The sequence below is a fragment of the Salvelinus namaycush genome, chromosome 4 (genome assembly GCF_016432855.1).
Source record: "Salvelinus namaycush isolate Seneca chromosome 4, SaNama_1.0, whole genome shotgun sequence".
NCBI lineage: Eukaryota > Metazoa > Chordata > Actinopteri > Salmoniformes > Salmonidae > Salvelinus > Salvelinus namaycush.
This window is the reverse complement of record NC_052310.1, coordinates 41,533,123-41,558,233: the sequence shown is the minus strand read 5'-3', so window position 1 is coordinate 41,558,233 and position 25,111 is coordinate 41,533,123. Positions and strand designations below refer to the sequence as shown.

Below are 25,111 nucleotides of genomic sequence, written 5' to 3'. Positions count from 1 at the left end.
TCATAAATCTCCCGACAAACCGTTCTTGTGCTGTGTTGCAACCGAGGACAGGGGATTTTTACGCACTACACACTTCAGCACATGGCGGTCATATTCTGTGAGCTTGTGTGAGCTACCACTTCACGGCTGAGCTGTTGTTACTTCTAGAAGTTTCCACTTCAAAATAACAGCACTTAAAGTTGACCGGGGCAGCTCTAGCAGGGCAGAAATGTAACTGATTTGTTGGAAAGGTGGCATCCTATTACGGTGCCATGTTGAAAGTCACGAAGCTCTTCAGTAAGGCCATTCTACTGTCAATGTTTGTCTTTGGAGATTGCATGGCTGTGTGCTCGATTTTATACACGATTTTATACACCAACGGGTGTTGCTGAAATGGACGAATCCACTAATTTGCAGGGGTGTTCACATACTTTTGTGTATATTGCATTCGGAAAGTATTCAGCCCCCTTGACTTTTTCCACAGCCTTATTCGAAAATGGATTAAATAAACATTTTTCCTCATCAATCTACAAACAATACCCGATAATGATAAAGCGAAAACAGGTTTTTAGAAATGTTTGCACATTTATTAAAAAATAAAAAACATACCTTATTTACATAATTATTCAGACCCTTTGCTATGAGACTTGAAATTGAGCTCAGGTGCATCCTGTTTCCATTGATCATCCTTGAGATGTTTCTACAACTTGATTGGAGTCCACCTGTGGTAAATGCAATTGATTGGACATGATTTGGAAAGGCACACACCTGTCTATTTAAGGTCCTACAGTTGACAGAGCATGTCAGAGCAAAAAAACAAGCCATGAGGTTGAAGGAATTGTCCGTAGAGCTCCGAGACGACAGGATTGTGTCAAGGCACAGATTTGGGGAAGGGTACCAAAAAATGTCTGCAGCATTGAAGGTCCCCAAGAACACAGTGGCCTCCATCATTCTTAAATGGAAGAAGTTTGGAACCACCAAGACTCTTCCTAGAGCTTCCTGGTCACTCTGACAGAGCTCCAGAGTTCCTCTGTGTAGATAGGAGAACCTTCCAGAAAGACAACCATCTCTGCAGCACTCCACCAATCAGGCCTTTATGGTAGTGGTCAGACGGAAGCCAGTCTTCAGTAAAAGGCAAATGACAGCCCGCTTGGAGTTTGCCAAAAGGACTCTGACCATGAGAAACAAGATTCTCTGGTCTGATGAAACCAAGATTGAACTCTGGCCTGAATACCAAGCGTCACGTCTGGAGGAAACCTGGCACCATCCCTATGGTGAAGCATGGTGGTGGCAGCATTATGCTGTGGGGATGTTATTCAGTGGCAGGGACTGGGAGACTAGTCAGGATTGAGGGAAAGATGAACGGAGCAAAGTACATAGAGATCCTTGATGAAAACCTGCTCCAGAGTGCTCAAAACCTCAGACTGGGGCCAAGGTTCACTTTCCAGGGCAACGACCCTAAGTACACAGCCAAGACAATGCAGGAGTGGCTTCGGGACAAGTCTCAATGTCCTTGAGTGGCCCAGCCAGAGTCCGGATCTAACATCTCTGGAGAGACCTGAAAATAGCTGTTACAGCGACGCTCCCCATCCAACCTGACAGAGTTTGAGAGGATCTGCAGAGAAGAATGGGTGAAACTCCCCAAATACTGGTGTGCCAAGCTTGTAGTGTCATACCCAAGAAGACTCAAGACTGTTATCGCTGGGCCTCCCGGGTGGCGCAGTGGTCTAGGGCACTGCATCGCAGTGCTAACTGCGCCACCAGAGTCTCTGGGTTCGCGCCCAGGCTCTGTCGCAGCCGGCCGCGACCGAGAGGTCCGTGGGGCGACGCACAATTGGGCTAGCGTCGTCCGGGTTAGGGTGGGTTTGGCCGGTAGGGATATCCTTGTCTCATCGCGCTCCAGCGACTCCTGTGGCGGGCCGGGCGCAGTGCGCGCTAACCAAGGGGGCCAGGTGCACGGTGTTTCCTCCGACACATTGGTGCGGCTGGCTTCCGGGTTGGAGGCGCGCTGTGTTAAAGAAGCAGTGCGGCTAGGTTGGGTTGTGCTTCGGAGGACGCATGGCTTTCGACCTTCGTCTCTCCCGAGCCCGTACGGGAGTTGTAGCGATGAGACAAGATAGTAATTACTAGCGATTGGATACCACGAAAATTGGGGAGAAAAGGGGATAAAATTAAAAAGAAAAAAAAAAAAGGAAAAAAAAGACTGTTATCGCTGCCGAAGGTGCTTTAACAAAGTAGTGAGTAAAGGGTCTGAATACTTATTTCATTTAAAAAAACATTTTATAAACTTATTTTGAATTCTCATGTGGTATTGTCTGTAGATTAATTAGGGGGGAAAAACTGTTAAATACATTTTAGAGTAAGGCTGTAACGTAACACAATGTGGAAAAAGTAAAGTGGTCTGAATACTTTCCGAATGCACTGTTTAGTGTAAGGGAACTCCCCCCCCAATTGTACAAAATAACATGGCAAGTTATTGGCACCGAGCGCAGCATATACACGATGGACAAATACACTACTTCTGGCGGTGTTTCATCCAAAGTTGATGGCAAATGCCATATTGCAAATGAGCTGTGTAACACTCCAAAATTCCTATAGTGGGCGAGTTTGTTCTATCTAAATTTTTCATAGGCTTTATGTAACGCAAGTCAATACCCAAGAGTAAAATTTTGAGATTTTGAAAGTTTTGGCAAAAACTTATCACCCCCTTAAAAAAGTGCTTTCTGGACCGTTTTTCGAAATTCTTTCGAGTTTTATGTCAATTACACATGTGTAAGAACTATATGAAAATACTTTTTTCAAATTTTATTAACATAATTTTTTTTGAAATTTTATTTGAACTTAAGGTATATGTTTTGTGCATTTGGAATGTGATTTCATAGGAAGTCAAAAGTCAAAAGTCAAAAATGTCAAAAATTTGGAAAAAACGTATCACCCCCTTTAAAAAAGTGCTTTCTGGACCGTTTTTCGAAATTCTTTTGATTTTTAGGTCAATTACACATGTATAAGAACTGTATGAAAATACATTAGTCACATTTTATTATCATAATTTTTTGTAAATGTTTATTTGAACTTAAGGAATATGTTTTGTGCATTTGCAATGTGATTTCATAGGAAGTCAAAAGTCAAAAGTCAAAAATGTCAAAAATTTGGAAAAAACGTATAACCTCCTTTAAAAAAGTGCTTTCTGGACCGTTTTTTGAAATTCTTTCGATTTTTAGGTCAATTACACATGTATAAGAACTGTATGAAGATACTTTAGTCACATTTTTTTATCATAATTTTTTTTGAAATGTTTACTTGTACTTAAGGAATATGTTTTGTGCATTTGCAATCTGATTTAATATGAAGTCAAAAATGTGAATAAATTAGAAAAAACTTATCAACCCCTTTAAAAAAGTGCTTTTTGGATTTCATAGTCGAAAATAACATTTTGTTTTTAAAAGGCCAAAATGAAGCATTTAAAACCGTTTTGAAAAATGACGCCTGGTAACCCAAAACATAGAATATTTTTTGACTTTTTTTGGAAACCTCCTTAAATCACTCAGGCCGGACCCCCATTGACTCGAGAAGAAAAAACAAAACAAAAATTCCAGAAGAAAAAACATAGAATATTTTCTGACTTTTTTTGAAAACCTCCATAAATCACTCAGGCCAGCACACATTGATTTTTGTCCGTAGAATAGTGCTCCCAGAGCGGGTATGGAATTCTGGATGCCCCCTAAAAGCAATTTCAACCATGGCACCTGGTAACCCAAAAAAAATACCAGGTGCACGAAAAGTTTGGACTTAGAATATTTTTTGAGTTTTTTGGAAAAACTCCATAAATCACTCAGGTCATTGACTCGAGAAGAAAAAACATAAAATATTTTCAAGAAAAAAAAACAATATTTTTTGACTTTTTTTGAAAACCTCCATAAATCACTCAGGCCAGCACCCATTGATTTTTGCCCGTAGTATAGTGCTCCCAGAGCGGGTATGGAAGTCTGGATCCCCCCTAAAAGCATTTAAGGCTCTGTGTGTCTTTAAGCACCATACTTTTTCATTCCATCCTTGCTGTGTGTGTCTGTGTGTGTGTATGTGAGCTTTTCTTTGACATCTGTTTAGAGAAATGACTGATTTACAGTGCATGAAGGTTGCCTAATCACACACTTAAAGTTTTGGAGAGATCTGACTTTTTTAACCCTTTGAAACAGCACCTATGACCCCATTTTAAGGCACTTCCGGTTGGCACAGGAAGCTATAAGTAAAGACCTATCCTGATCGGGGTATGCTTTTACAGAATCCTGAGTTTTAAGTCTATACGTTAAGAACTGACTGATTTACACAGGGTTGAATGCACTATATATCACAAACTGCTGGTTGGGTAAAACACTTTTAGGGTGATTTTATCACTTCCGGTTGCTCCAGGAAGCTTAGAATCAACACAGGTAGACCTCATAGTGGCTTGATGGATTGTCATTGAAGACAGGTTCATAAGACATTCATAACCCACATAGGGTTTATTTAAAGAATGCACGTTACATTTGCATATGATTCAACAGTGAAAAACATCACATCATATTGCAAACATAACACAATGTTGAATCATATTGCAAACACACACTGTTACATTTGCAATATGATGTGTTGAATCATATTGCAAACATAACACACAGTGTTACATTTGTAATATGATGTGTTGAATCATATTGCAAACATAACACACAGTGTTACATTTGCAATATGATGTGTTGAATCATATTGCAAATGTAATGTGCATTCTTTAAATACTTTAGAAATACAAAATTGAACGTCCTGATGACCTCAGGATGGCCGGGCAGTGTTAGTGGTTCCTCTCCATCGCTCGTTGCGTGGTAATTTCATCATGTCGATTTTGGTGATGGTACCCCCCCGTTGAAACATATTGCAAATGCACAAAAGTCAACTAGCAAGTCAGTGTCCATCAGTCAATTGGATATTGTCAGACACCAAACTGATACCATCTGACACTAAACTCACTTTTTCCAACTCCTTTAGAAGCCAACTATAACATATTTCAGAGCAGGCCCAAAATTCACAGCGCCTTCCATTTAAACCATAATAAAACAAATAATACGTAGTTATGTTCTAGCTGTGGGTCCAGTTCTCACATTATGTTTAGCCCTATGTGAGGCGACCTCGAATCCCAAGTTTCGGCTCGATAGGTCATTCGGTGCCCGAGCAATACCTTAATTGGTGCTGAAAATCCACTTTTTTCATTGCCTTGCTACGGGGTCCTTGAATGAGCAATCAAACAGGCTCGTTGGGGTCTGACTCTATGGGCCGAGCCGGTTTCAATGCACCTAGTCTTGAGACTCTGGGACTTTTCTAAATGTCGTCCGTTTCGTTGAGCTGAAAATGAATTGAAAACATAGCAAATACACGAGGCTGTTTATCGGTCTGAGAACCTTCTAGAGCCACATAACTCACCGTGCACAATCGACCTGAGGTCTAGAACAGGTTTGTAAAGTTTCAGAACTCTAAGTCTGACGGTTCTTTAAAAGTTGGAACAAAAGTAACTACTACAGGCACTGTCTGCCTCTTAGCCCCTCAGTGTGTCCCTCCATCATTTCTGTTTGGGTGTGTACATTTTTCTTTGAAATCTGATGGGACTAATGACTGATTTACAGTTCAGGAGGGTTGCCTAATCACAATTATGAAGTTTTGGAAAGATTTGACATTTTTAACCCTTCAAAACAGCCCATTTGACACCAATTATGGCACTTCCGGTTGGCACAGGAAGCTGAAAGTAAAGACATATACTCACTGGAGTATGCTGTTACAGAATCCTGAGTTTTAAGTCTATATGTTAAAAATTGACTGATTTACATAGGGCTGAATGCACTATTTCTCTCAAATTGCAGGGTGCTTATTGCAAACACTTTTAGGTTGATTTTAACCACTTCCGGTTGCTCCAGGAAGCTTAGAATCGACACAGGTAGACCTCATGGTGGCCTAATGGACTGTCATCAAAGACAGGTTCATAAGACATTCATAACCCACATAGGCTTCAGGTTGAATTTAGGGGAGCAGTCAATGTATTCCTATGGGGCGAAATGTCATTGTAAACTGTTTGATGTAAACACCTTCTTTTAACTGTGAAGGGTTAATGCCACAAGCTCAAGGATAGGCTTGCACAGATCGGGAGGACCTTAAGAACATTCCTGAGGTGAAATTGTGTTTCTAACCTTAACGGTTCTCTCTCTGTCTCCCAAAAGCAAATAAAATTGACATTGAGGTCAAAAGGTCATTCGTGTCCGTTCTCTTGTAACGGTCGCTGCGCTCAGACCGAGTGAGCTACGGTCAAGCGGGGCATCTCGTTGAACTCGGCACGGCCTAGGGATAATGGGAATGCCATTGCCGGCTTTGTGTGTCTTTAAGCACCGTACTTTTTCACTCCATCATTGCTTTGTGTGTGTGTTTTTGTGTGAGAGAGAGCTTTCCTTTGACATCTGCTTAGAGAAATGACTGATTTACAGTTCATGAGGCTTGTCTAATCACACAAATGAAGTTTTGAAAAGTTCTGACCTTTTTAACCCTTCGAAACAGCACCATGACACCATTTTAAGGCACTTCCGGTTGGCACAGGAAGCTATAGGTAAACACATATCTTGACTGGGGTATGCTGTTACAGAATCCTGAGTTTTAAGTCTATACGTTAAGAATTGACTGATCTACATAGGGTTGAATGCAGTGATTTTCAAAATTGCAAGTCATGTATATCTGGACACTTTTTAGGGTGATTTTAACCACTTCCGGTTGCTCCAGGTAGCTTAAAATCAACACAGGTAGACCTCATAGTAGCCTGATGGATTGTTATCAAAGACAGGTTCATAAGACATTCATAACCCACATAGGCTTCAGGTTGAATTTAGAGGAGCAGTCAATGTATTCCTATGGGGCGAAATGTCATTGTAAAATGTTTGATGTAAACGCCTTCTTTTAACTGTGAAGGGTTAATGCCACAAGGTCAAGGTTAGGCTTGCACAGATCGGGAGGACCTTAGGATTGTTCCTGAGGTGAAATTGTGCTTCTAACCTTAACGGTTCTCTCTCTGTCTCCCAAAAGCAAATGAAATTGACATTGAGGTCAAAAGGTCATTTGTGTCCGTTCTCTTGTAACGGTCGCTGCGCTCAGACCGAGCGAGCTACGGTCAAGCGGGGCATCCCGTTGAACTCGGCACGGCCTGGAGAATATGGCGATGTCATTTTAGTGGTGATTTCAGAATGCTATTTTGGTGCATTCATGGAAGGCGCTGTGAATTTTGGGCCTGCTCTGAAATATGTGATAGTTGGCTTCTAAAGGAGTTGTAAAAAGTGAGTTTGGAGTCAGATGGTATCAGTTTGGTGTCTGAAAATATCCAATTGACTGATGGACACTTGCTAGTTGACTTTTGTTGACACTTGCTAGTTGACTTGCTAGTCGACTTTTGTACATTTGCAATATGTTTTAACGCGGGGGTACCATCACCAAAATCGACATGATGAAATTTCACGCAACGAGCGTTGGAGAGGAACCACTATCACTGCCCGGCCATCCTGAGGTCATCAGGACGTTGACTTTTGTATTTCTAAAGTATTTAAAGAATGCACGTTACATTTGCAATATGATTCAACATCACATCATATTGCAAATCTAACGTGCATTTGCAATATGATGTGATGTTGAATCATATTGCAAATGTAACGTACATTCTCTTAAATACTTTAGAAATGCAAAAGTCAACGGTCTGATGACCTCAGGATGGCCGGGCAGTGATAGTGGTTCCTCTCCATCGCTCGTTTCGTGAAATTTCATCATGTCGCTTTTTCCTCATGGTACCTCCCCGTTGAAACATATTGCAAATGTACAAAAGTCAACGAGCAAGTCAGTGTCCATCAGTCAAATAGATATTTTCAGACACCAAACTGATACCATCTGACTCCAAACTCACTTTTTCCAACTCCTTTAGATGCCAACTATAACATATTTCAGAGCAGGCCCAAAATTCACAGCGCCTTCCATTTAAACCATAATAAAACAAATAATACGTAGTTATGTTCTAGCTGCGGGTCCAGTTCACACATTATGTTTAGCCCTATGTGAAGCGACCTCGAATCCCAAGTTTCGGCTCGATAGGTCATTCGGTGCCCGAGCAAAACCCTAATTGGTGCTGAAATTCCACTTTTTTCATTGCCTTGCTACGGGGTCCTTGAATGAGCAATCAAACAGGCTCGTTGGGGTCTGTCTCTATGGGCCGAGCCGGTTTCAACGCACCTAGTCTTGAGACTCTGGGACTTTTCTAAAGGTCGTCCGTTTCGTTGAGGTCAAAATGAATTGAAAACATGGCAAATACACGAGGCTTTTTATCGATCCGAGAACCTTCTAGAGTCATATAATTCACCGTGCACAATCGACCTGAGGTCTAGAACAGGTTTGTAAATTTTCAGAACTCTAGGTCTGACGGTTCTTTAAAAGTTGGAACAAAAGTAACTACTGCAGGCACTGTCTGCCTCTTAGCCCCTCAGTGTGTCCCTCCATCATTTCTGTGTCGGTGTGTATTTTTTTTTGTTGAAATCTGATGGGATGAAGAACTGATTTACATTTCATGAGGGTTGTCTATTCACATATATGAAGTTTTGGAAAGATTTGACATTTTTAACCCTTCGAAACAGCCCATTTGACACCAGTTATGGCACTTCCGGTTGTCACAGGAAGCTATAAATAAACACATATCATCACTGGAGTAGGCTGTTACAGAATCCTGAGTTTTAAGTCTGTATGTTAAAAATTGACTGATTTACATAGGGCTGAATGCACTATTTCTCTCAAACTGCAGGTTGGCTATGGCAAACACTTTTAGGGTGATTTAACCACTTCCGGTTGCTCCAGGAAGCTTAGAATCGACACAGGTAGACCTCATGGTGGCCTGATGGACTGACATCAAAGACAGGTTCATAAGACAATCATAACCCACATAGGCTTTAGGTTGAATTTAGAGGTGCAGTCAATGTATTCCAATGGGGAGACATTTCATTGTAAACTATTTGATGTAAACACCTTCTTTTAACTGTGAAGGGTTAATGCCACAAGGTCAGGGTTAGGCTTGCACAGATCGGGAGGACCTTAAGAACACTCCTGAGGTGAAATTGTGTTTCTAACCTTAACGGTTCTCTCTCTGTGTCCCAAAAGCAAATGAAATTGACATTGAGGTCAAAAGGTCATTTGTGTCCGTTCTCTTGTAACGGTCGCTGTGCTCAAACCGAGCGAGCTACGGTCAAGCGGGGCATCTCGTTGAACTCGGCACGGCCTAGAGATAATAGTAATGCCATTGTGGGCTTTGTGTGTCGTTAAGCACCGTACTTTTTTACTCCATCTTTCCTTTTTGTGTGTGTGTGATTGTGTGAGAGAGATTTTCTTTGACATCTGTTGGGAAAAATGACTGATTACAGTTCATGAGGGTTGTCTAATCACACAAGTGAAGTTTTGAAAAGATCTGACCTTTATTACCCTTCAAACCTGACCCTGTGGCACCATTTTAAGGTACTTCCAGTTGACATAGGAAGCTGAAATTGAACACATACCCTCCTTGGTGTAGGCTCTTATATAATATTGAGTTTTAAGTCTTTATGTTAAGAACTGACTTATTTAAAGAGGGTTAAATGAGTGTGTGTTATTTCATAAAATCATATAAAATCACAGGATTCTCGCAGAGCTTCGAGACCCACTTTAAAAATGTACGTCTGAACACACTGCAACTGGATCTGTGATTTTTTTGAAAAAAAAAATCCTCTCTGTGAACATCACCAAACGGTCAATGTACGATTTCTCTTAAATTACGATAGATAAATGGCTGGTTCTTTTTTTCCTGACACCGTATGCTTATGTACTTTGACATGAAGCGGTCAAATTAGCACCTTACTTGCGTTTTAACCCTTTAATCCCAGAAAAATGGCCATAACTCAAAAAGCGCCGAGGTCTCGACGCCATCTTGTTCGGGGCCAACTGCCCATTACTCCAAACCTACGCTCGCCGAGTTTCGTCTTCGAAATATTTTCAGTTTAGGAGAAAAGGCCGCGCTCGTTTGCCACGTGCTCGTGCGCCTGCAATATGATTTATTTTCCCTCTTGTGGGAATTTTCGAGAATGCAGAAAAAAGTCAAAAATTTGTCATTTTTATAAAACGGAAACCGAAATTCCGAAACGTTTTTTTGAGTGACTTCCTGAAAGAGCTCTCCGCCGCCCACGGCCCGACGCCGTCCGCGATTTTCTGCGACGTATTAAGACGTCAGGTAAGGGACCGTACATTTGCAATGGGACTTTCTTCACTAACCATACGGCTCCCGTCTCAGAGTTCCCTTAAGGTATGTAAGTTTAGGAGTAAGCTTAACAAGTCACATAATAAGTTACATGGACACTCACTGTGTACTATGATAGTGTTAAAAATAATTGTTTTAAATAACTACCTCGCAAACCATTTTCTGTAAGGTCCCTCAGTTGAACAGTGAATTTCAAACACTGATTCAACCAGAAAGACCAGGGCGGTTTTCCAAATGCCTCGCAAAGAAGAGAACCTATTTGTAGATTAAGAAAAAAAGCAGACATTGAATATCCCTTTGAGCATGGTGAAGTTATTAATTACACTTTGGATGGTGTATTAATACATCCAGTCACTACAAATATACAGGCGTCCTTCCTAACTCAGTTGCTGGAGAGGAAGTAAACCACTCAGGGATTTCACCATGAGGCCAATGGTGACTTTAAAACAGTTAGTGTTTAATGGCTGTGACAGGAGAAAACTGAGGTTGGATCAACAGCATCATTACTCCACGATACTAACCTAAATGACAGAGTGAAAAGAAGGAAGCCTGTATAGAAAAAAAATATTCCAAAACATGCATCCTGTTTTTGTAACAAGGCACTAAAGTAATTCTGTAAAAAATGTGACAAAGAAATTCACTTTTTGTCCTGGAATACAACGTGTTATGTTTGGGGCAAATCCAATACAACACATTACTGAATACCACTCCATATTTTCAACTATGGTGGTGGCTGCATTATGTTATGGGATGCTTGTAATCGTTGACTGGGGAGTTTTTCAGAATAAAAAAATGGAATGGAGCTAAGCACAGGCAAAATCCTAGAGGACAGCCCGGTTGTCTGCTTTCCACCAGACACTGGGAGGTGAATACACCTTTTAGCAGGACAATAACCTAAAACGCAAGGCCAAATCTACATTGGAGTTGCTTACTAAGAAGACAGTGAATGTTCCTGAGTGGCCTAGTTACAGTTTAGACTTAAATCTGTTTGAAAATCTTTGGCAAGACCTGAAAATGGTTGTCTAGTAAAGATCAACAACCAATTTGACTTGAAGAATTTTGAAAAGAATAATGGGCAAATGTTGCACAATCCTGTTGTGGAAAGCTCTTAGAGACTTACCCAGAAAGACTCACAGTAGTAATCACTGCCAAAGGTGATTCTGACATGTATTGACTCAAGGGGTTGAATACTTATCTCATCAAGATATATTAGTGTTTTATTTTTCATGTTTTTTTTATTTTTTATTTTTTACAAATGTTATTTTTCTTCCACTTTGACATTGCAGAGTATTTTGTGTAGATCGTTAACAGAAAATGACAATTACATTTTAATCCCACTTTGTAACACAACACCATTTTAATCCCACTTTGTAACACAACAAAATGTGTGAATACTTTCTGAAGGCATTGTACATTAACGTATTCAGCAACACTTAGCGTCTTAATTTCCCTCTGCATTCAGAGGTCAACAGGGCGCCGGTCCACTAATGCAATAACATGATTCTCTACCGACTTCAGCATAGTGGGGAAGCATGCCATATCGCTCCCCCCACCCCCTGTCCCAGAGGCCCGTACATTAGACTTCCAGTCACATCGTCTCACAGACGAGTGGATGAGCCTGCAGAGCGCCAGACTGTATGATCTGCATATAGATGAAGAAGAGCGTCTCCCCCATAAACACACACAGAATTAGCATGGCCAGTAATCCTGCCAGAAATGATCATAAAATCAGCCGGAATAGAGTCGTCTCATTCTCTAAATGTATTACGCCCCGCCCCCCCCTCGCCACCTCAAAAATAAACAGAGCTCAAAACAAAGTCACGGTGTAATTCTCTCTCTTGGAGGCGCATGGATCTCAGACGAGGCTATTTGATGCAGGATTTGTTAAGAAACGTGGTGTCTTTCACAGTAGAGCCCGTTAATATCGCTAAGTCACCATCAGGACGTTCTTTGTGTATTTGTGTCGTCGTTGGGAGTTGTGTGTCATGCACTGCAGCAGCTTGTTATCATATCTCTTACAACACTGTTTACTAGTTGTCGGATATGCAAATAGAAATGAATGACAGCCTTCGGGGCGGCAGGTAGCCTAGTGGTTAGGACTAGTAACTGGAAGTTTGCAAGATCGAGTCCCCGAGCTGACAAGGTAAAAATCAGTCGTTCGGCCCCTGAACAAGTCAGTTAACCCACTGTTACTAGGCCGTCATTGAAAATAAGAATTTGTTCTTAACTGACTTGCCTAGTTAAATAAAGGTCAAATAAATGGTGAAAAGATGAAGGCCTGTTATTACAACTTTCCTTCCCACAACAACGTGCGAGTACGTTGAGGATGCCTATTACGTAGACTCACTCACCCAGCCCCCCCCCTCTTGTCCGCAGCTCATCCATAATAAAGACGTAAGAGCCTTGGGCAGCCGGGCATAATGAGCAGCGGATCTCATTGAGTGCTCAGGAGGAGGCTTAGATTGCCTACTGAAAGTATTATGAATGTTAATCTGTTGGACTCACAGATCATCCAATAATCGAGCTTGCAAGACAACACTCTATTAACGCAGAGTTAAAGACGGGGGGGGCCCCCGTCTCCCTGTGTGTGTGTGTGTGTGTGTGTGTGTGTGTGTGTGGTAGCCAGTGACATCTCATTCGCCGCAAAGCCCAAGAGTCCACAAAGCACAGGGCTCTCGGACAATGTGTGAGGAGTAGAAACATTACGCTGCACAGCTCATCTCGTCAAGCCACTGAGAAGCTCATCTGGGTTCGGGATGGAAATGCAGGTCCCTCAGACAGATTGCTTCTGTCAGCCTAGTGCCTCATAAGCATCGGTCTCTCTCTGTGTTTATGGTTATTTTCATGGAGCTTTGGTTAGTTTAACAAGCTTTGTTTAGCAGTTGTCAACTTCTACGCCAGCTGTTTTGATTTTACTGTCTGCAAGCCTTTGGGGGATTTAATTAAATTTCATCTAAGATGACAAACAATTTTCCGTTCTTTGTCCCTGCTTGGATATTGACATGCATGTGGTTACACAATACAGATTTTATTTTCAGTGTGGCGTTAATGACATTGAGTCTCCATGTTAGTCTAAACTGTGATATTCAAGTACTGCCCTTGGTATCATACAGTTTGCAAGGGCTTAAAGCCTTCTGTGCTCTTAATGACCATGTACTCTTATAATCGCCACCGGGCACAGCCAGAAGAGGACTGGCCACCCCTTAGAGCCTGGTTTCTTCCTGGGTTCCAGTCTTTCTAGGGAGTTTTTCCTAGCCTCTGTGCGTCTGCATTGCTTACTCTCTGGGGTTTTAGGATGTTTCTTTATAAGCACTTTGTGACAACTGCTGATGTAAAAAGGGCTTTATAACTACATTTAATTTGATTGATTGCTCTAGCTCTACATATAAAAGTGACTCAACTTCAAATATCCGCTGCAAACGGAAACTGCTTTGTTGGTGTGTGGATATCAGGTTTCCTGTCGCCTCACGGTGGCTGATGAATTGATGGTAGAGTTTGAGAAGGCACAGGAACTCAACGTAGAGGGAGGAGAGGACAGGACAATGTATCACATAGCTACATTAATGAATGTATAAGTCTGATAATTGACATCCACCCCCCCCCTTCTTTTTTTTTAGACTACCCCAGTTTAAAGAGGAGGCCAAAAGTTTTGTGGGCGCCAACATGAAGAAGGTAAAATCAAATTAGGCCTAATGTTGAATGTGCCAGTGCTGTCTGGCTATGACTGATTTTCTTGCATCACCCCCTCCCCTTGTCTCCTCCTGGTTCCTGTCATCCCCATGGTGCTGTGAATAATCATTGTACTCTACAGGGATGTCCACCGCAACAACACCTCTTTTTGCTAGTTCTTTGCTCCCCCACGGCCAAAAAGAAAACTGTCAAAACAATAATATATTGTCTTGACGTGTAGAATTGCAACTGCATACCCATTATGCCTTTCCCTCCCTCTGCTTCCACCCATCGTGGTGGCGTGCTTTTCCCAATATCACCGCCATCTCATCAAATGCTACATTTTTTTATTTTTTTATTTTTTGAGTTCCTCTTTACAAAATGCATATTTGCCTGTGTTCCCTCCCACAGATCCCGTCCTGTATCCTGGACACACAGGATCTTATTTGTACAGAGCAGCCTAAAAACACCAATCAGAGGGGCTTAGAGAGGGTACTTGTTAAAGACACCTTTCGATTGGCTCTCGACTAGTGCATTGAAATAGGCCAGAGTAGCATGGCTTTCTGGAGTGAATGCATGAGGGTGCATTTTACGGATATTTTAGCATTTTCTTATAACCTGGGTTTAAAGGAATTTCATATTTCCACATCATAAATTATTAACAACTTAAAAAGACATTTCATTATTTGGTGGTTAGATTTTTTTTTTATCCCAATAAACTCAATTCAATTTAATTTAAATGAAAATAAATACAGGTTAATGGTTTCAGGCTGTACGACAAATTACGTTATTTCAGACTGTTCATGTATTCATACCCATTTCTATATACAGTGCATTTGGAAAGAATTCAGACCCCTTCTCTCTATCCACATTTTGTTACGTTGCAGCCTTATTGTAAAATGTGTTAAATGCATTTTTATTTTCCTCGTCAATCTACACACAATACCCCATAATGACAAAGCGAAAACAGGTGCATGCTATGGGGATGTTTTTCAGCGGAAGGGACTGGGAGACTAGTCAGGATAAAGGGAAAGATGAAGAGAGCAAAGTACAGAGAGATCCTTGATGAAAACCTGCTCCAGAGCACTCAGCATCTCAGACTGGGGTGAAGGTTTACCTTCCAACAGGACAATGACCCTAAGCACACAGCCAAGACAACGAAGGAGTGACTTCAGAATGTCTTTGAAAATCCTTGTGGCCCAGCCAGAGCCCGCACTTGAACCCGATTGAACATGTCTGGAGAGACCTGATAATAGCTGTGCAGCAACGCTCCCCATCCAACCTGACAGAGCTTGAGAGGATCTGCAGAGAAGAATGGGAAAAACTCCCCAAATACAGGTGTGCCAAGCTTGTAGCGTCATACCCGAGGAGACTCAAGGCTGTAATCGCTGCCAAAGGTGCTTCAACAAAGTACTGAGTAAAGGGTCTGAATACTTATGTAAATGTGATATTTAAGTTTTTTATTTTTAATAACTTTTCAAAAAATTATTAAAACCAGATTTTGCTTTGCCGTTATGGGGTATTGTGTGTAGATTGATGGGGGGAAGAAAACAATTTAATCAATTTTAGAATCAGGCTGTTATGTAACAATGTGGGGAAAAGTAAAGGGGTCTGAATACTTTCCGAATGCACTGTATGCATCGTGTGGCTTGGATTGGACATTTCCCTGGCATTTCTGATTTAGCCTCATACCACAAACAGTAGAGAAGAACACACGTGACACTTTTATTTCACAATCATACCCCATCAAACCTAGACTCCAAGTGTACAAATACTAATATTGATGGGCACCAGAAATGTCAGCTTGGGGCCTCCCGAGTGGTGCAGCGGTCTAAGGCACTGCATCACAGTGCTAGAGGCGTCACTACAGAGCCGGGTTCAATCCCGGGCTGTATCACAACCGGCCGTGATCAGGAGTCCAATAGGGCGGCGCACAATTGGTCCAGCATCGTCCGGGTTAGGGGAGGGTTTGGCCGGGGGGGCTTTACTTGGCTCATCGTGCTCTAGCGACTCCTTGTGGTGGGCTGGGCACCTGCAGGCTGACACCGGTCATCAGTTGAACAGTGTTTCCTCCGACACATTGGTGCGGCTGGCTTCCGGGTTAAGCGGCCGGGTGTTAAGAAGCGTGGTTTGGCGAGTCGTGTTTTTCCGAGGATGCATGACTCGACCTTCGCCTCCCGTTTCCGTTCGGGAGTTGCAGCAATAAGACAAGATAGAAATTGGGGAGAAAAAGGGGGTAAAAAAAATGCCGTTCTGTCTGATTGCCTGCTCATTCGTGAAAGTCTCCGTATGGAGCCTGCCTGTGTCCCTCCCCCTAACCCGCTACCCTCTTCCCCAAACAAGCCCATCCCGGTGGGGTTTGCATGGTACTCTGTTTGAACCCCCCCCACACCCCATGCATCACTGAGTGAGTTGCTTGTCTGTGTGCTGCTGCTGACATGTCGTCCATCACTAATCACGGGCACCTGCCCCCTTCTCTCCTGAGGCTTACAATATGTTGTGGAAAAACAAACGAGTGCAGGTAAGGAGATGACTGGTGACTCAGTTGGAGAATGACCATCCCTCCTCCTCATCCTCCCTGCCCCTACTGTCCTCTTTTTCTGAACCCACTAACCACCCACTTCTGAAGATTCATACACAATGCTATTTAAAAAAAAAAAAAAAAAATACAATTTGCAGATGTTTTTAAAAGATGTATTGATGTAGTTAGATTCATTATAAGTGTTGGAGTACACTAACAAAACAAAACCATGCCATGACCTTTTTCATTGTGGCTGCTTGAATTTGTTTCTTGTATTTAATCCTGTGTGACTTTTTGTTGAATTTTCTTATTCCACCTTTGTACAGATATTGTATCTTGCCATTGGGGTGACTGCTATGCAATCTCAGCTGTTAGTAAACAGTGTTGTGTTTTCAGACGTCTGTGTATGACTTTCTGTTTTAAGACTGTGTTATACTGGGGCACTGTCCAAATACTGTATGGAAAAGGATCCTATTGCCTTTAAAAGATTAACCTGATACCATCATCTGTACAATATATGATGATATTACAACACCCTCTAGCCAAGAGCACAGCCAGTGGTTTTGTGTATTTGTGTACTGACTGTGTGTGTTCTACCGGTTTTAGCTGAAGATGCGTGCTGGTGGGATGAGTGAGTCGTCAAAGTGGAAGAAGCAGAAGCGCTCGCCCCATCCCCCCCGTCACATGGTGCGAAGTGCCTCGGGCGGGTTGGAGCAGGCCCCTACCACCACCCTCAGCAACAACAACCTCTCTGGTGAGACTCAATCTTGCAAACTCAGCAAAAAAAGAAACGTCCTGTCAACTGCGTTTATTTTCAGCAAACTTAACATGTGTAAATATTTGTATGAACATAACAAGATTCAACAACTGAGACATAAACTGAACAAGTTCCACAGACATGTGACTAACAGATATGGAATAATGTGTCCCTGAACAAAGGGGGGGTCAAAATCAAAAGTAACAGTCAGTATCTGGTGTGACCACCAGCTGCATTAAGTACTGCAGTGCATCTCCTCATCATGGACTGCACCAGATTTGCCAGTTCTTGCTGTGAGATGTTACCCCACTCTTTCACCAAGGCACCTACAAGTTCCTGGACATTTCTGGGAGGAATGGCCCTAGCCCTCACCCTCGGATCCAACAGGTCCCAGACTTGCTCAATGGGATTGAGATCCGGGCTCTTCGCTGGCCATGGCAGAACACTGACGTTCCTGTTTTACAGGAAATCACGCACAGAACGAGCAGTATGGCTGGTGGCATTGTCATGCTGGATGGTCATGTCAGGATGTGCCTGCAGGAAGGGTACCACATGTGGGAGGAGGATGTCTTCCCTGTAACGCACAGCGTTGAGATTGCCTGCAATGACAACAAGCTCATTCCGATGATGCTGTGACACACCGCCCCAGACCATGACGGACCCTCCACCTCCAAATCGATCCCACTCCAGAGTATAGTGTAACGCTCATTCCTTCGACGATAAACGCGAATTCAACCATCACCCCTGGTGAGACAAAACCGCGACTCGTCAGTGAAGAGCACTTTTTGCCAGTCCTGTCTGGTCCAGCGACAGTGGGTTTGCGCCCATAGGCGACGATGTTGCCGGTGATGTCTGGTGAGGACCTGCCTTACAGCAGGCCTACAAGCCCTCAGTCCAGCCTCTCTCAGCGTCTTGCGGACAGTCTGAGCACTGATGAAAGGATTGTGCGTTCCTGGTGTAACTCGGGCAGTTGTTGTTGCCATCCTGTACCTGTCCCGCAGGTGTGATGTTCAGATGTATTGAGCCTTTACAGGTGTTGTTACACGTGGTCTGCCACTGCGAGGACGATCAGCTGTCCGTCCTGTCTCCCTGTAGCGCTGTCTTAGGCGTGTCACAGTACGGACATTGCGATTTATTTCCCTGGCCACATCTGCAGTCCTCATGCCTCCTTGCAGCATGCCTAAGGCATGTTCACGCAGATGAGCAGGGACCCTGGGCATCTTTCTTTTGGTGTTTTTCAGAGTCAGTAGAAAGGCCTCTTTAGTGTCCTAAGTTTTCATAACTGTGACCTAATTTAACAAGCATGGGAAAAAGTGTTTAAACCCTTTACAATGAAGATCTGTGAAGTTATTTAGATTTTTACGAATTACCTTTGAAAGGCAGGGCCCTGAAAAAGGGACGTTTCTTTTTTTGCTGAGTTTATGAACATTTTCTTTTCACACATTTTATTGTTTTTTCAGACCGTGTTAGAAACAAGATCGGGGGGATAGACATAGAAGGTAAACTAAGGAAGGGCACAGACAGTCGACCGATGCTCGAACCCCTAAGTCGACCGCGTTGTAATAACCGGAAGACAGACAATTGATCAAACATTATCAATGCATGTCCCGCCACAACATCAATAACAAATGCCTCTTCGGTAAAGAACAGCTTAGAGAATCATATTTGGTCCAAGGAGGCTTCATTGTATGTCTCTATTAAACTTAAACCTCATAGATATATTAACATTTATACTGTCATGCATTTTAAAGCGGAGAGATGAATAGCATGGATAAGTCTAGGCGATCTTCAACAAAAAATGCTGATGTAGCTAACACAGGTCTGTGTGTTTCTACCAGGTGGTGTCCCATTCATCGAGCAGGATAGTTTGTCTGTCTCAGACAGCGTGGCCTCCTCCATGTCCATCCCCACAGACAGCGGCCTGGACACCTGCTCCAAGGCCACCTCCAGAGAGGACCTGACAGACCTGGACCAGAGCAGCTCTGCCGCCACCACCCCTTCCACAGAGCCTGGACGCCTGTACACTCAGGTGGGGGGGGGCACTGGAATCAGCTATGTTATGTCACTTTTTGAATATTCATAGTCTTTGTTCATGCTCATTAATGTTCATACGCTGATTTTTCTGTTTCCCCTGCCAGTCTGAGTGTAGGCAGGTGGAGCATGCCCAGTCAACCTCGGTGGAGTCCATCCCTGAGGTCCTGGAGGACGGAGAATCTGTGACGGAGCATTCGGACTCAGCCTCATTACATGACATGGACTATGTCAACCCCCGAGGAGTACGCTTCACACCACAGCAAACACAGAGAGACGGTGAGGATGGTGAGCCATCCCACCACCGCCAGCATTGTTTGGATTTCACCCTGTTCCACTTCGCATTTCACCTTGTGTGTCTCCTTATGTCTCCTCATGTCTCAACACGTCTCAACCCATGTCTCACAACTTGTCTCTGCGTGTCTCCTTTTATATCCCGTGTCTCACCCCAACCTGACGTCTCACCCAAATGATGGCTTTGAATCCTCTCCTAACTGTCATGTTGTCATTTCCTAACCTCCCAGGTGCGGCTCTCATCCCCTACTCCCTGCCCTGTCTGCGGGAGATCTTCCGCTTCCTCATCTCACTGACCAACCCCCATGACCGCCACAACACGGACGCCATGATGCACATGGGCCTGCAGTTGCTGACCGTGGCTCTGGAGGCGGCTCACATCGCCCCCTACCAGTCACTGCTGGGCCTGGTCAAAGACGAGCTCTGCAGACACCTCTTCCAGGTACTGTACGCCACAGGTTTGTTCAGGAGGGGAACCTTCTATTGCATCTGTTCAACACAATACAACGTAACTACCATGTTGTTTTTTTCTATTTCAGTTGCTAAGTGTGGACCGTATGAACCTGTATGCCGCCTCCATCCGAGCGTGCTTCTTGCTCTTTGAGAGCATGCGAGGACATTTGAAGTTTCAGCTCGAGGTACTTGGGAGTGTTTATTTTCTTCTCATTTGATATTGTCACACGTGTTCACACACTAATGACTAGTTTGACACAACCACACACAAGCTGAGTCATGGTAAAAACCAGCAGCTGAACAGAGTGACCAACTTAACCACCTTCTCACGGTCTGCAGATGTATCTGAAGAAGCTGATGGACATCATCACGTCAGAGAACATGAAGGTGCCCTATGAGATGAAGGAGATGGCCCTGGAGGCCCTGGTGCAGCTCTCGAGGATCCCCAGCTTCGTCACCGAGCTCTACATCAACCACGACTGTGACTTCTACTGCTCAAACCTGTTTGAAGACCTCACCAAGCTGCTCTCCAAGGTGGGAACTGATGATGCCTGTTCTCTGGCCACTCACACTCACTTGATGATCACTCCGGAAAGCTTAGGGTTTTGTTTACTTTCTAAAATCTGCATTAGAAGAGTGTCCACTGTCCCGTTCAGTCAAGGCTTAATACTTCATTTGTTTCCTTTTGATGCACACCGTCACATGCTTTTCATTTTCAGGGGAACATTGTTCTCTGTTGTTGAACTATGGTGTATTTGTGTCATGTTGTCTTGCAGAATGCCTTCCCTGTGTCCGGACAGCTCTACACAACCCACCTCCTCTCACTAGAGGCCCTACTCACTGTGATTGACAGCACTGAGGCCCACTGCCAGACCAAGGTGCTCAACAGCACCACTCAGCAGGACCAATCAGCAGAAATGGTGTTGGCGGAAGGGGAGTGCTCACCCAACGACTGTACAGACACAACCACGGGTACGCCGATTGCTCTCATACACTTGGTATACTTTCAGCTTTGATGGTCTTATACTATAATGGTCTTTGTCCATCATTTACATTGACAATGGTTGTATCAGATGTGTATAGAGGGTTATTCATTAATGTTTTTCTGATGTGGTTGTAGAAGCGAGCAGGCAGGTGAACAGTGCCAACGGTCAGAATGTTCCAGAGGCTGACAGTGTGCCCCTACCACCTACCTGCGGGCACCTGATGGCAGATAAGATGAGACTGGGCAGACGAGACCAGGAGGAGACAGAACCAGGTAAGTTTGATTTTACTAACCAGTGGCCAGGTCTCCTCAAGCACTGGGTTAGCATTCAGGTTCATAGACATGAATGAAATTGATTTAAGTGTGAAAAAAATGTTTTATTTTATTTTAGCTGAGAAGAAAGAACCAAAAAAGCCACAACGCTTCTCGTCTTGTTTACCTGATTCTCAAGAGCTGTTGGACATCAGAAATAAAAAGAAGGTATGTTTTATGATTTTGTTGTGCATCTGTTTTAAATGACTTATGCGTGGCCGTTAATGATGTTTCCACACGTCCTGTAACTCAGACTTTGACATAAACCATGCATTGACAACAATGGCGTTTGAGTCCACTTGTGGATCTCAAGTTGTGATTCGACCCGCTTTGTGTCGCTAAGATAAAGTGATCATATTTATATTGTACGATTACAGCTGCTGAACAGCGGAACAGAGCAGTTCAACCAGAAGCCTAAGAAGGGCATCCAGTTCCTGCAGGAGAAGGGTCTCCTCAGCAGCCCCATGGACAACAACGAGGTGGCCCAGTGGCTCCGGGAGAACCCTCGCCTCGACAAGAAGCAGATCGGAGAGTTCATCAGTGACCGCAAATACATGGAGCTACTGGACAGCTTCGTCAGGTAGGAGCCCCAGTCTTCTTCTTATTACCGGGCAGCATGATGTGCAACCAGTTGGATCTTCTCCTTCATTGAATTGTACTGAAGCTTGGATCGGGTTACTAGTGCAGCAATGAATAGTGAAGCAGTGACGTTTATTTTGTTGAACCCTAGGAATTGTCTTTAATCGCTAACAATTATAAAATGCAGTAAACAAATGGATATGTATAGCTGAGTAAAAAGACCTGACAGGAAACTGAAGAATATACTTCAGAATATCCATATTAGTGAATTATACTCATTCTCACGTGCAGCACGTTCACCTTCCGAGGGCTGCGTATTGACGAGGCGCTGCGTCTGTATCTGGAGGCCTTCAGACTGCCAGGAGAGGCTCCGGTCATCCATAGACTTTTGGAAACCTTCACAGACACCTGGCATGTAAGTCAGCTGCCTTACCCCCTTTGGAAGTCTCTCTTTTTCCTCACACACATGCACAGGGGCACAGGGAGGGACACACTTCTTCCATTACCGCAAGGCAATCGTTGCCACCAACTGTCCCTATCATCATGTAATTACGTCCAGTGGAACTGTGACCCTGATCTGGATCAAGGACAGGAACATTAGTCACTCAGGTAATTAGGGGAACAGGATAAAGTTGCAACTGCAAGGCTGACATAACAGAGCCGGCCTGTCTATCAAGGGCAGGGGGACAAAACCAGCAGGGCCACTGGCTGCTCCTTAAATAACCGGAGAGGGTCGTCCTCGTGACCTGGAAAATATTTTATTGTAATGTCTTTTCATAGTCTCCCTGTCCATACACAATCGCCTTGAATGAGTTCACAGATATTCTTACTGCACACACACATGTCTCTTTCCCACTATTGAGCAGTTGTGACTGCACTTTCAGCAGGACAAATATAAACTCAGCAAAAAAAGAAACGTCCTCGCACTGTCAACTGTGTTTATTTTCAGCGAACTTAACGTGTAAATATTTGTATGAACATAAGATTCAACAACTGAGACATAAACTGAACAAGTTACACAGACAGGTGACTAACAGAAATGGAATAATGTGTGCCTGAACAAAGGGGGGGTCAAAATCAAAAGTAACAGTCCGTATCTGGTGTGGCCACCAGCTGCATTAAGTACTGCAGTGCATCTCCTCATGGACTGCACCAGATTTGCCAGTTCTTGCTGTGAGATGTTATCACACTCTTCCACCAAGGAAATCACACACAGAACGAGCAGTGGCTGGTGGCATTATCATGCTGGAGGGTCATATCAGGATGAGCCGGCAGGTAGAGTACCACATAAGGGAGGAGGATTTCTTCCCTGTAACGCACAGCATTGAGACTGCCTGCAATGACAACAAGCTCAGTCCGATGATGCTGTGACATACCGCCCCAGACCATGACGGACCCTCCACCTCAATCCTGCTCCAGAGTACAGGCCTCGGTGTAACACTCATTCCTTCGACGATAAACACGAATCTGACCATCACCCCTGGTGAGACAAAACCGTGACTCGTCAGTGAAGAGCACTTTTTGCCAGTCCTGTCTGGTCCGGCGACGGTGGGTTTGTGCCCATAGGCGACGATGTTGCCGGTGATGTCCGGTGAGGACCTGCCTTACAACAGGCCTACAAGCCCTCAGTCCAGCTTCTCTCAGCCTATTGCGGACAGTCTGAGCACTGATGGAGGGATTGTGCGTTCCTGGTGTAACTCGGGCAGTTGTTGTTACCATCCTGTACCTGTCCCACAGGTGTGATGTTCAGATGTATTAATCCTTTGCAGGTGTTGTTACACGTGGTCTGCCACTGCGAGGACGATCAGCTGTCCGTCCTGTCTCCCTGTAGCTCTGTCTTAGGCGTCTCACGGTACGGACATTGCGATTTATTTCCCTGGCCACATCTGCAGTTCTCATGCCTCCTTGCAGCATGCCTAAGGCATGTTCACACAGATGAGCAGGGACCCTGGGCATCTTTCTTTTGGTGTTTTTCAGAGTCAGTAGAATGGCCTCTTTAGTGTCCTAAGTTTTAATAACTGTGACCTTAATTGCCTACCTTCTGTAAGCTGTTAGTGTCTTAACGACCATTCCACAGGTGCATGTTCATTAATTGTTTATGGTTCATTGAACAAGCATGGGAAACAGTGTTTAAACCCTTCACAATGAAGATCTGTGAAGTTATTTTGACTTTTACGATTTATCTTTGAAAGACAGGGTCCTGAAAAAGGGACGTTTTTTTGTTGTTGCTGAGTTTAGATGTTTTGATATGCCACGGTTGTTATATTGATGTGTGTATCTGGAACTCAGCTGTTGATGTGACAAATAAAATTTGATTTGATTTATACACATGCGCCGCATACAATAGTAGACCTTACCGTAAAATGCTTACAAGCCCTTAATCAACAATGCAGTTTTAACAAAAATGAGTTAAGAAAATATTTACTAAATAAACTTAAGTAAAAAAATAAAATAAATGTTTTTAAAAGTAACACAAAAAATAACAATAATGAGGCTATATACATGGGGTACCAGTACCGAGTCTGTGTGCGGGGGTACAGGTTAGTTGAGTTTATTGACGTAATATGCACTTGTAGGTCGGGGTAAAGTGACTAGGCATACATAATAAACAGAGCCGGCCTGTCTGTCGAGGGCAGGGGGACAAAACCAGCAGGGCCACTGGCTGCTCCTTAAATAACCGGAGAGGGTTGCCCTCGTGACCTGGAAAGTATTTCTATGGACAGAGGGTTATATTAGTGTGTCTTTCCCTGTGTGTGTAGAAAGTGAACGGCTCTCCCTTCATGACCAACGACGCAGGCTTCGCCCTGGCCTATGCTGTCATCATGCTCAACATGGACCAGCACAACAACAACGTGCGCAAGCAGAACATCCCCATGACCATTGAGGTAAACACACACACACACACACACACACACACACACACACACACACACACACACACACACACACACACACACACATGAAAACTCGCTCACTAATTTTATATTTAAAATATATTTTATTGATATAAATGGACTAAGTTACTATTCCTACCAATTTAAGTTTTCTACTACTACAAAACTTATCCGATCTTATTTTGAGTTGAAATGTTCAGAAATGCACCTATAACCCACATATGTTAGATATGATGTGAATCACCTCTTATGAGCGCTTTGTGCCATGCAGCGATGGGTTTCACAAGAGGCCCTGTTAAGACCCTTTTAGACACCCTAC

The 25,111-nt window shown here is 43.5% G+C and overlaps 1 protein-coding gene across 3 annotated transcripts in view; it reads left to right on the top strand.

Moving 5' to 3' along the window:
- LOC120046539 (Golgi-specific brefeldin A-resistance guanine nucleotide exchange factor 1-like) overlaps positions 1 to 25,111 on the top strand; it is a 137,273-nt gene that overhangs the window by 85,710 nt on the left and 26,452 nt on the right. For 2 of the 3 annotated variants that reach the window (XM_038991866.1, XM_038991865.1), the window contains exons 8-20: positions 13,915 to 13,969; positions 17,094 to 17,241; positions 19,083 to 19,273; positions 19,383 to 19,554; positions 19,800 to 20,011; positions 20,109 to 20,207; positions 20,362 to 20,556; positions 20,799 to 20,994; positions 21,143 to 21,280; positions 21,399 to 21,487; positions 21,697 to 21,899; positions 22,190 to 22,313; positions 24,658 to 24,783. In XM_038991866.1, coding sequence (XP_038847794.1) covers positions 13,915 to 13,969; positions 17,094 to 17,241; positions 19,083 to 19,273; positions 19,383 to 19,554; positions 19,800 to 20,011; positions 20,109 to 20,207; positions 20,362 to 20,556; positions 20,799 to 20,994; positions 21,143 to 21,280; positions 21,399 to 21,487; positions 21,697 to 21,899; positions 22,190 to 22,313; positions 24,658 to 24,783 — 1,948 coding nt within the window. Of the gene's footprint in view, positions 1 to 13,914; positions 13,970 to 17,093; positions 17,242 to 19,082; positions 19,274 to 19,382; positions 19,564 to 19,799; positions 20,012 to 20,108; positions 20,208 to 20,361; positions 20,557 to 20,798; positions 20,995 to 21,142; positions 21,281 to 21,398; positions 21,488 to 21,696; positions 21,900 to 22,189; positions 22,314 to 24,657; positions 24,784 to 25,111 lie in introns of all 3 variants that reach the window. The other variant, XM_038991864.1, reaches the window with a different exon arrangement.